Source organism: Phodopus roborovskii, unplaced genomic scaffold (genome assembly GCF_943737965.1).
Source record: "Phodopus roborovskii unplaced genomic scaffold, PHOROB, whole genome shotgun sequence".
In the NCBI taxonomy this organism is placed as follows: domain Eukaryota; kingdom Metazoa; phylum Chordata; class Mammalia; order Rodentia; family Cricetidae; genus Phodopus; species Phodopus roborovskii.
The window spans coordinates 2,886,000-2,898,454 of record NW_026126433.1 but is presented as its reverse complement, the minus strand read 5'-3'; the positions used below and the strand labels follow the sequence as shown (position 1 = coordinate 2,898,454).

General features: G+C 35.1%; 1 protein-coding gene across 6 annotated transcripts in view; it reads left to right on the top strand.

Moving 5' to 3' along the window:
• The window catches only part of Atp11b (ATPase phospholipid transporting 11B (putative)), a 91,730-nt gene that overhangs the window by 17,971 nt on the left and 61,304 nt on the right, over positions 1-12,455 (top strand). For all 6 annotated transcript variants that reach the window (XR_007834622.1, XR_007834621.1, XM_051185814.1 and 3 more), the window contains exons 4-10: positions 294-374; positions 3,356-3,463; positions 3,752-3,880; positions 3,969-4,072; positions 7,759-7,806; positions 10,168-10,232; positions 11,950-12,031. Coding sequence is in view for 4 of the 6 variants with exons in the window: in XM_051185814.1 (XP_051041771.1) it covers positions 294-374; positions 3,356-3,463; positions 3,752-3,880; positions 3,969-4,072; positions 7,759-7,806; positions 10,168-10,232; positions 11,950-12,031 (617 nt within the window). In the remaining 2 variants the exon portion in view is untranslated. The remainder of the gene's footprint in view (positions 1-293; positions 375-3,355; positions 3,464-3,751; positions 3,881-3,968; positions 4,073-7,758; positions 7,807-10,167; positions 10,233-11,949; positions 12,032-12,455) is intronic.

Here is a 12,455-nt window from a genome sequence, read left to right as displayed (position 1 = left end):
TGGTATATTCTTATAATCCCAGCAAAGACAGGGGATCAAGAAAGTTCAGTTTTGCAGGGTATATATAGCAAAATCCTGTCTCAGGAAACAAAGCAACAATAAAACAGAGTAGCTGAGTTAGTGTAGCAGTATATGAGAGTGTACAATTGAAAGACTACCATGCCTTCAAAGTAGTCAAGAAAGTGAAATTGTAAACTAAACTATACATTGTACAATAGTATAATATTTTAGGCATTAATGTAACATATGTAATATAAATATGTAATAGTCTTCATTCTTTTTTTTAAATTTAGCTTATGATTGATACACCTACCAGTCCAATTACCAGTGGACTTCCTTTATTCTTTGTGATAACAGTAACTGCCATAAAACAGGTATGTTAATACTTCTTGCTTTAGTTCTTCTAAAATTCACTCAGAAATCTTCATATTTCCACTCCAAATTAAAATTGTTGTGAAAAAATTTATATAAGAGAGTGTCAGATTTATTTGGTACACAGCAAGTTGTATTTCAGGTACCTTGTGACTCATGAATGAATGCAGTATTTAAAATATATGATTGTTTTCAATGGGAATCAACCTAAAAACAAATATATGTATAGGCTAATTTATGAAGTAAATTAAATTAGTATAACCATTTTTTTGTGGTTTTATTGATGTTTAAAGAGAAGTATAGTTCAAAGGAAGTAAGTTTATGAGTAAATATTTGTTTTTACAGTTTTTCTTTTGTGTATGTGGGTGTGCTAGTATCCTAATGGAAATAATTTCAGCCAGATTATAAATTGACAGTAAGATTTAGTATAAGAAAAATAGAATATTGGATCAGCATGCTAATTAATAAATAAATTTCTTAAAATGTCAAATTGACATAGCTACCACTTCTCAAAACATCTATTCAGGGTCTCAGTGATAGAGAGATGATTCCTTCTACTAGACAGAGAGGTCATTGCATTGTCTTACCTAAATAATATTAAAACCCTCTGCTTTATAATGTTTAAGGATGACTTGTTGGTTGATGAAGAAATGAAATTAATAAATAATTTGCAGTTCTGAGATGAAGTGTATTACTTTAATTACTTTTACTTTTCTCTTTACCGTGTGTGTGTGTGTGTGTGTGTGTGTGTGTGTGTGTGCGCGCGCGCGTGTGTGCGCGTGTGCCTACGCACATGATAGCACACCATAATTTGCCCGTAAAAGTCCTTCTACCGTGTAGATCCCAGGTATTGAACTTAAGTCATCAGGCTTAGCAGGTGCCTTTACCTGTTGAGGCACTCCACCAACCCTACTTTATTTTTGTTAAAGAATAAAGGCTGAGAAGGTCTATAGATTATCAATTAATCTTAGATAACTAGTGTGTCAAAATAGTAGCCTTAGCTCTCACCAAATTTAATTTCCCTTCTCTCTTCTGTTGGAGACTAGGATCTGTTTGTATAATTCAGTAAGCATCTTAATCACTCCATATTTTCTTAGTTTTACAAGTGTCTTTATGTCATCAGAGTAACATATGTCTGTCCTTTAGGCCTGTCTTTTATATTTTCATTAGGTGATTTCTGGTCAGTCTCTGTGTTCTCAAGTTTACATCCTAAAATTCCATATAAACACGTGCACACACTCATTTGTACCTTCCCTTTAAATACCTCACAAAAAATCTTACATAAAATTCATAGTGTTTTCCCTGTGAAGTCATGCTCTGCTGCTGTTCCCCAGCTTATTAATAGTCCTGTAGTTCTTGGACTGCTTCTATCTCTGTCTTTAAGATGTACCTAATTAGTTTAAGTAGCTGGCATCCCTTGCCTAGACCATTGTGTTATTTATTCTCTTGATAGCCCCTTACTTCTACTCTTAGCCTCTCTGTTGAATTGATCTCCTAACATTGGACATGCTACCTTCTATTTAAAGCTGTTCAGGGAATTCTCATCAAATGTCAGTGTCTTTAGTTGTCTAAGGAGACATACCCAGTGTAGCCCTGCTTCCTAACCAACTTCATATATGTTTTACATGTTCTTAGTATCTTCTGACCACATTCCTCACCTCACCTCATCATCAAACTCAGTAAGCATGTTCCTATTGCAAAACCTTATGACTTCCTGTCTTCTTTTCTTGAAATGTTTTTCCAAGTACTGCATAACTCATCCCCTGATTTTTTTTTTCAAATACTTAAGCTTTGGCTTTTCCTAGCTATTTACCATTTTCCATTTCCCTTTTAAATATGCTTTGTTTGTCCTATCATCTTTTATTCAAATGTGTAGTACAACCAGAGCAGAGACTGCCTTGTGTTTTTAGTGAGTGATAGGCCAAAACCATTCATGTGTGGGGGATTTGATAAACACGTGCTGAATAAAGGAATGAGTGAGCCCATTGAATATTTATTAAAGCAAAGTAAAATATAATAATGACAAGCAAATTCCCTGAACCCCTGGCTTTTTCACTCTGCTTCCTCTTCTGAAATATTCCCTGGGTGTTATGTAGGTGGCTGTTCTGTAGCTCTATTGGAACTGGGCTCCACAACTCTGCATTTTGATTGGTTTTGGTTTTCTGTAGTGCTCTGTTGTAAAGAGAGGTTCCCTTGAAGAGGGTTGAGGAGACATTTATCTGTGAATATAAGGACAAATGTTTATACCCCCCCCCCAACACACACACAAACATACAAAGACACACTCATGCCCATGCCAGGAACCAGAATTAAACTCTGTGGGTAACACACACAGAAGATAGCACAAGAAGAGGGGGCTTGTTGAGAGGAAGATTTCTGGGGGTGAGGATGAAAATGACTAGGAAACTGTATTATATGTATGTAAGTATGCGTGTATGTATACACAAGCATATATTTGTATGAGTATCAAAAAAGATATTTATGAGACTTCATGTGGAAATATTGATAGTGCAGTAAACATTCCCTTTTGGAATTCAAAAAAGATAAGAGTTGGAGAAAAGATATTTTAGAATTACCAGCATATTTTATGTTAATTTGAATACATAGAAATGAGTAGAATAATTTTACTACTAAGAGTGAAGTAACTCAGAAAGTTGAAGGACTCAAAAAGGTGACAGAAGAAACCTTCACATGAAAACAAGGAAGGTCAGGGTCTCAGAACACCAGGACATGTATGCAGTGGAAACAGAGATAATGTTTCTGATAAGAATGAATGTCAGAAATGTCATATTTTTATAGGCATCTAAGTAGCCTAATAGAATTTTGGTGAATGTTCCAGGGAAATTGTGTGTGTGTGTGGTGTGTGTGTGTGTGTGCGCGCGCGCGCGCGCGCGCGTGCGCACATGCATGTGTGTTAGTTTTCTTATTTGATAAGTATCTTTAAAAATATTCTGATAGGATAATTTTTCTTCCTTATTTATAGGGATATGAAGACTGGCTACGCCATAACTCAGATAATGAAGTAAACGGAGCTCCTGTTTATGTTGTTAGAAGTGGTGGACTTGTAAAGACTAGATCAAAAAACATTCGGGTATGTATATGAAAATTTATATAAAATTGTATTGGGGATTAATAGTTTTAGTCTTGATTTTCTCTATGTATTAGTATATATTTTATAAAATCCTCTGTGTGTGTGGTCATGTATTGTGTGTGTTTCACACGCTCAGGCCCCTGAGTTCATCTACATTGCAAAAAAAAAAAAAAAAAAAAAGCATACAAAGTAAAACATATTGTGATAAGCCACCTATTTAGAATAGGATGAAAACAAATCCTTGTCTTTTAAAGTGTGTATAATCACTTTTCTCCTTTTTTCTTAAAGGTGGGTGATATTGTTCGTATAGCCAAAGATGAAATTTTTCCTGCAGATTTGGTGCTTCTGTCCTCAGATCGACTTGATGGTTCATGTCATGTTACAACTGCTAGTTTGGATGGAGAGACAAACCTGAAGGTTTGTTTATTTATATTTTAAACAGTTGATATTTGAGGTCTTATCTAGGAAAATGGTAATCCCTTTTCACTTTTTTTTTTTTTTTCAGACACATGTGTCAGTTCCAGAAACAGCAGTATTACAAACAGTTGCCAACTTGGACAGTCTCATAGCTGTGATAGAATGCCAGCAGCCAGAAGCAGACTTATACAGGTACGGAGTGTTATTTGGTGAGTTCATCTTCACTTAACAGCTTCTATTAGAAGTGAAATTCTAATAGAGTCTTATTAGATTTGTAATAATAAAATTTATTTTTCTAAAATTACTTTATAAAATTTATTAATTTTATATAAAAATCCTAATAGAAGCCTAGCTTCTATTAACAAGACCTTGGTTTTGTAACCAATAAACATAAAAATAATTCTTTAAAATTTTATTACTTTTTATATATTTTGTGTGCATGTGCATATGTGTTTGGGCAAGTGTATGAAGGTCAGAGGACTGCCTTCAGGACTCTGTTTTCTTCTTTTAACATGTGAGTGTAAAGAAACTCAAGTTATCAAACTTGGCAGCAAGTGCCTTTTCTCATAAGACATCTTGTTGGCCCTTAAAATGAAACTGTTGTCTGATTTGATAATATTTGTGAGTCCTTCAGTTAAAAGTGAGAAACAGAAGGCAAAATTTGATAGCATTCTAAGCAAAAGGTACCAATTAAAAATGTTACATTAGATTGTGTGTTCATGAGAGAGCGAGCACTTATGTATGCGTTTATGTTGGTGTGTGTACCCGTATGCATGCCTATAGAGATCAAAGGTCAGTGTGCAATGCCTTTCTCAGTCATTTTCCACATTATTTCTTGAGACATAATCTGTTACTGAAACTGGTGTTCATAGATTGGGCAAGACTGGCTGGCCAGTGAGCTCGAGGCTTCTTCCTGTCCTGTCTCTTCAGCATTGAGCTTACACATATGCACTGCTGCACCTAGCTTTTATTATGTCCTAAGTGTGAAGTTGATTTTTATGCTTGATAGCAAACTCTACTAAACCAACTCCTCAGCCCAGTAAATACTTTTGATAGCATATACTAAGTTGAGAGGAAAATGTTACCAGCAACACTTATGTCATGACCCTGTTTTGGGTTTAAGAGCTCAAACGTATATATATGAAGCCTAGAATGCATATATACTCCCAAACATTAGCAGTGTTAAATAGTGAGATTCTTAATGGTTGTTTCCTTGGTCTGCTTCTCTGTTGCTCTGATAAACACCATGACCAAAAGCAACTTGGAGAGGAAAGGGTTTACTTCATCTTACAGTTTACAGTCCATCATGAAGGGTAGTCAGAGCAGGAACCTGGTGGCAGGAATTGGATCAGAGGCCATGTGGAACAGTGTTTACTGGAATCCTCCCCATGGCTTTTCTGGTTTTCTTTTTTCTACAGCCAAGTACCACCTGTCCATAGTAGCCTGCACCCTCCCACATCAGTCCACAATCTAGAAAAGGCCCCACAGATTTGCCTTAGGCCAGTCAGATGAAGGTGTTTCCTCAGCTGAGCTTTTCTTCCCTCTCAGATGACTCTAGCTTGTGTCTGTATGATAAAAACCTAGCCAACAAAGCCATGATTTCTTTTTTGCCATCTTATCTTTTGTGAATCAGTTTGTAAAATATGTATGTGTGTGCCAGTGCATAGCTCATTTTTCTGATCAGAAAATAAGAATGACACAGTTGTTTGTACTTTGGAAAAAATGAATTTGAAGAAAAGGATAAGGGACTGCAAGAAGGGTGGTACAACATATAACTATCCTGAACATGTACCTGAAAACCAGAACCAAGGTTAACAGCATATGGAAAAAGAAAGCAAAGTCCTTTCTGGATTTAGCTTGGTAACAAAAACATACATACATACAAACAAACAAAAACTGTATCAGATATCATTTCTTAAAGGTGTTTAGGGAAACACCAGCTGAATTGGATCTAAGTTTAAAGTCTAGACTGTAGTCAGGACACATAAATTTCTCTAGAACAAGGAGAATAAAAACAACACAACCTGATGAAAGTAAAAAAATGTGAAATCAGAAAGAAATATGAACTCAAATTCTTTAGCAGATAAAAGGTTTGGACCTGGAATGGGAAGGGCAGTAGGGAACATTTGAAAGGGAATGCTAAAATGCATCTACTCTTTGGGTATCAGGCATGCATGCTTGTGGTATGTAGACAAATGTGCAGGCAAAACACCTATGTACACAATACAAAAAATAATAAATTAAAATTTTTTAGAAATCTCTTTAACTAAAGATTAATTTGAAGCTTTGTCCAGAATTTGCTTTTGGCTGTAAAGTAGTTGTGCTCTTGAGCCAACTGTATACTTTGCGCTCTTTTCAGTTGTGGAAATTGGAGCTGAAAAGCTAGACTATGGAAGTGTGTTATGGAAATAAGCCATTCACCCTAGCTTTTAGTCACAAAACGTTATAAAACTAAAGCAGCTCAGGACTTTACTACAGGCTTGAACTTTCTACGTTACCTCTGCTACTTATCTAATATGTAATAATTCCTCATTGAATGTTTTTTGAATGGATGAAATAAATATTTTATCTGGTTCCAGGGATCTATAGATCCCAGGAAACTTTACTATACTGTAGAGAAATATATAAACATTCATTGTTGCCTAAGTCATGTATGCATTTTTATGTAATATTTTATAAGTGATGATAAGTAGATTAATAATATTGTCATGTGACATTTACATTGACAATTAGAAAAGATTTTGTTACTTCATAGCTAGAATAGAGATGACGATAAAAATCAATTTTTCAATTTGCAATCTAGCTTTAAAAATACTTTATGGCAGTGCAGATCATAAGTAGCTGTGGTATGCTTGGCTACAAATGAGAAATCTATCACACCCTGTCCCCCTCAGATCTAAGTGAAGATACAGGAAAGGGAGCAGAAAGACTGAGAGCCAGAGGTTGAGGAGAAATGCTCAGTGGTGTTTTGTGGACATGACGGGGTGCTTGGCTCATGAATTCACAGTAACTATAGTTACCTGAATAAGACCTGCACAAGATCATGGCAGTATGGTCAGGGGAGAAGCTAACAAAGCCCCACCTACTGAGAAGTTATTGTTAGTTGAAAGCTGCTGGAGGAGAGAGTCAGTTTTCTGGAGAACGGTTTCTGGCATGTCAACCATGCTCCAGTGGGTGACACCCATGAGTGTATGAGCAACACTAATTGTGCTATGAGGACATGAAGTTGGGAGAAGAATATGGACTATGGTGGAAAGAATTAGAGTAGGAAGTGAGGGGTGGATGTGAAAAAATACATATGAGAATCTCAATGAATAAATTAAGAAGTTTTGAAAAAGAAAAAGAATACTTTGTAGCACTAATACTGGATGATTTGTATATATAAAGTTGTACTGGAGCTGTGGCTCAGTTAATTTGTGCTTACCTAGCATCTGTAAGACCTAACTTTTGTTCCCAATGCAAAAATAACAACAACAATAAAAACTTCCATAAAAGTTTGATTAGGGGCTGGAGAAATGGCTTGGTGGTACTTGCATTGCAATGATGAGGACTGCAATTTGTGTCCTAGAATAAGCAACAAGCCTGGTGTAGCCTCTAGTGCTGTAACCCCAGTACTATGGGGGACAGAGACAGGAGGATAGAAGGTTAGTGGTAGCCTACTTAAAAACCTGAAGGCTTCAGGTTTGGAGAAGAACCTTGCCTTAGAGGAGTAAGACAGTGCTAGAGTGCCAGAAGACATCTGCTGAACTCCTGCACGCAGGTCTGCACTAGCATGTACACATAGCGAGTTTATTTCATTTGGCTAACAGTGCTAAATGTATTCTACCCATTTATTTCATAAGTTAACCGTCTTTGTGATATGACATGTTCTCTTACAGATTTATGGGTCGGATGATAATAACTCAACAAATGGAAGAAATTGTAAGGTAAGAATAAATCACATTATCTAATTATTGTAATTGGAAACTGGTAGAGAGACCAAAAGTTACAGAGGATTAGGCAAATAAACAGCATATCATAGGGCAGCATAAAACATGCCACCGGCTAGTAGGTTTTAGCAGCAACAAGTGAAGATGAAACACTCCTTGTAATGACATAATAATAATTATGTAGGTTTATATTTGCATTTTTTGATAGTCCTTGGTAGCAACCTTTAAATGAAACTTCAGTAATTTAATTCAGATGCTTAAATATTTAAGCTGTAACACTCAAAGTCAAGTGAGTTGGGGTTTAGTTCTGAGGTACAGCAAGTGTACCATGTGTCAAGTCCAGGGTTCAGTCCTCCTACTACAGAACAGTTTTGTTTTTTTTTTTTTTTTTTTTAAGAAGATGCATGTTTTACATATGTTTAGCGAGTATAAGTCCTGTGGTTGTCTTTCTTTCAAAGTTACTGAATACAAGCTAAAGTACTTAGTGACCACTTCTGAACTATTATACTCATTCTTCTGTTTGGTTTTTTGGTTAGTTGGGGTTTTTTAAGTCTGTTTTCCCCAATATAATTTGACATCTAAATAAGAGGCTTTGAGTCAGTTTAAAGATTTGTTAATAAGATGAGATTACATTTTTACTTATGACCTGAAGGCTTACTTTAAATTTAATCTTAGAATCAGCTGTTAAACTTTTATTTTAATCTGACTTTGCCAACTTTTTTCTTGGGACACATTCATTGTGTATTGACTACATGAAATAAGTCAGTAGCAGAAAGAGTTAAGCATTTTTAAATTAGATCTTCAAGATATGCCATCAAAAAATGTCATGTATCAGCATGACTCATGTTTTAACATCATAGACACACCTTCAATAAACTTTAATAACACACACACACATGACCCCTGATGAATAACTGTGATTAAGTTTTATTTTTATTTCTATGTTGAAATGGTGAAAATTTTGTGACTACATTGTTTGAATTGTATTCTAACATATTGTGTCTGGTAGAGGAATATAGCAGTATGGAACACCCACCCCTGTGTGGCTGAAAGAATGAACTGCAGTTCTTTACTGAAACAACTGCAGTTAACTACTGAGTTGTCTTTTGTTTGGAGGCTGTCATGGTATCCCAGTTTCATATTCGTTTCTTTTTATTATTAGAACCAATACCATTCTGGGAAGAAAAAGGGGAATGAGTGTTGAATGGACATGTGGTTTCTTTTAATGATGAAAGGATTTTCAGTGAGACAGGTATTTTATAGCTTCTGAGTAGTTAGCTGCCATAATAGTTCTGGGATAGCAGAGATGAGTATTCCCCAAGCAGGACTCTTTAGTAAAACGTACCTGGGAAACATGTCCCAAATGCCTGGCCTTCCTGGTTCAGTGCATTTTTCTCCCCACATATATTTTTACAAATGATTTGGGTTTTGTTTGAATTGAATAAATAGGTTTTGTTTCAGAAAAGCTTAAGGACTCTCAGCAAAATAAAGATCTTTTAACTTATCCATAACAAACTCTTAATCATCTTACTATCATTTAAAAAAAAAATACAATTTCCTTTGTAGTTACTCCTTGTCATTTTATATCTCCTCTGTGGAGAGAAATTCAAACAGCAAGAAGGCCTGTACCTAAGAAGTGTGTAGTACAAGTAATCAGCTGGTGTTTTGCGATCTTGCCAATAAAACACTAACACATTTTGTACATTATATTTTGTAATATAATGCAATTTTAATTATGGAGAACTCATGCCTTTATATTGTGCAGCTCTCATGATAATTTTATGTTTGCACTGATGGTTAATTTTGCTAACAAAGTTTAAATTTTGTCTTCTGCTAAGTTTTCTTAAATCACTGCTTAATTTTTAATTTTATTTTGTGTTTAAATTTTTTACATTGATGGCTTTGTGAGTTTGTTTAAATGTATAATTTGTAAGTCACAAGCCTTAATTTAAAACTTTTACTTTTATGTATATGGCTGTTTTGGCAGCATATATCTGTGCACCACTTAAGTGTCAATGGAGGTTGGAAGTGGAAGTCAGATCCCTTGGAACTGGAGTTACAGATGGTTGTGAGCTGCCATGTCAGTGCTGGGAATTAAACTGGGGTCCTTTGCAAAAACAGCCAGCTTTCTTAACTGCTGAGCGATCTCTTTAGCCCCACCATTAATCTTAAAATGACTGAAATGTTGGTTGTTATAGTAACTAACGTTATTAGCCCAGGAAATATTATAGTAGCTGGGATTTTGATTTTATATGAAAACTGTTGTAAATATAGGTTAAGTACCTCTGACTGAAGATGCCTTTTAATTTTATTGAAAATTAATATATTTAGTGCCTTTTGGGTTTCTTTTTTCTTTAGACCTCTGGGACCAGAGAGTCTCTTGCTTCGTGGAGCCAGATTAAAAAATACAAAAGAAATTTTTGGTTTGTACATACTTAAGTTTTTTTTTAATTGTTTGTATGGTTTGTATTGGTGGTTTATATGAAGCTTTGTTCTTACTTCTGAGGTACCGGGTTCTGAATTCAGGGTAACATAGGAGGCACACACTTAGTGCAGCAGTAAACACACACCCCCAGCGTCTGTAAAGCAGCTTCAAAAGCATAGTGTTTCATGGTCGTTTGACTGCATAATATTACTCTATTTGATGTGATATATGACAGTTTTCTTTTAAAGTTTGTTTTAATATTCTTTTGTTGTTGTTAATCTTTCGTTTTGAGTAGTGCTGAAGTCTCCCTTACTGTGTTTATGGATACTTGTGAAGCTGAGTACTAAGAAAATGATTCTAGTGTACTTCATGTAGCTTGGATACAAGTCAGTGCTTTTCAGTATCATGGTGGTAGTCCACACTTCTTCAATTCTGTTACAGTTATTCTTCAATTGAATTAATAACTACAGACTCATTCATTCACACATTTATGTTCCAACAAATTCTTACCGAGCTCTGAATGTGGAACCGGTACTATTGAGGACATATATTTTATGGAAGAGCTCTAATAGTATCCTTGCCTTGTAGAAACCAGACAGAAAGGACCACAGATTATATTTTTCCTTTCATTTGAAATGCCTCGCATGGGTATATCCATAGTGGCAATGCACCAAGTGACTTTCATGGGTTAGAGAATAGAAAGAGAGCAGAATATTTAATGGACCCAGCATTTTTCAAAAAAGTGAATAAAATATTCTCTCATTAGATAGAAGAGATGACTTCACAAAATCGTGAATGTGTTATCACCACTGAACTATACATGTTAAATGGTTAGGTGGTAAATTGTATGTTACATGTATTTTGCCACCATTTTTTAAAAAATTATAACAATGTTCTGATGTCAGGAACCAGAGCAAACCTCCATGGTTTTTAAATTTCCTCATGGGACACTGACTCTTACTCTTATATGACTTTGCATGAACATGCTTTTTGTTCTTGTTACTTTAAAGTAGGGGTCCAAGTTATGCAGTTTTAGAAGCAATTGTGTCTTTGAATACTTTTAGCCATGTCTACTGTTTGCATTACCACCCTCTTCTCTGAGGTTTCATTCTGAGTGATTTTGTTTTTTTTTTTTTTTCAATAGCATGGTTTTTAGTGCCATTTTTTATTTTAATTATGACCCCCTGAATTTAAAGACTAATTTTTATTTTAAAAATTCCAGGTCAAATGCTTACTAAAAAGGCACAGGTGGTTGGTCCTATTATTTCTTTATTGTTATTATTTAGAAATTAGAAGAAACACTTTGTTTCTTGTGCTTACTTCGTTTACTCTGAATGGCATTGATATTTATGTTGTTCTTCAGTTCCTAAGGAATGACATGTAGACTCCAGATTCTGGCATTCTGGGTCTGTAGCCTGATCCACAGTTTCCAGTTTAACCCAACTGTTTTTACTGTTATTAACACCATTAGCACCATATGCAGTGGTCACCTATTATTCCTACCCCTTTATTCATTAGTATCAGCTCTTACTATCTTTCACCCAAATATTTGTTGTAACTGAGAAATAAGATCGATGCAGGTTGAATGCCTAGATAACCAAAATTTTAGGCTTATCAGGTCTGTAAAAGCTGTGAAAAGACTCAAGAAAAAGCCAAATTATATAAACTAAGACAGTGCTAGTGTGTGCATTTAAAATCGCAGTTTTATTTTCTAGGTGTGGCTGTATATACTGGAATGGAAACTAAAATGGCATTAAATTACAAGAGCAAGTCACAGAAACGATCTGCAGTAGAAAAGTAAGAAAACTCTTTTCACATAATTATATGTGTGTCTTACTCATATATGTGTGATACCTATAAAAATAAATATGTCAGGAGCTAGAGAGATGACTCAGTGGTTAAGAGCATTTCCAAAGTTGCTCTTCCAAAGGACCCAGGTTTGGTTCCCAGCACCCACATGGTGGCTCACAACCATCTGTAACTCCAGTTTCAAGGGATCTACATGAGTATTACGTACACACATATGCAGGTAAAACACTCATATACATAAAATTAAAATTAAAAATAAACGGATTCTTTTAAAAGGTATTTCATATTACATACACAAAATAATATTCTTATTGGATAAGGATAGTATGTTTATGTTTTGTATATACTTAGCATTGGCTATTAGTAAGTGCTAAAATACAACTAAAAATAGTGTAGGGTATGAGGCAGTAAG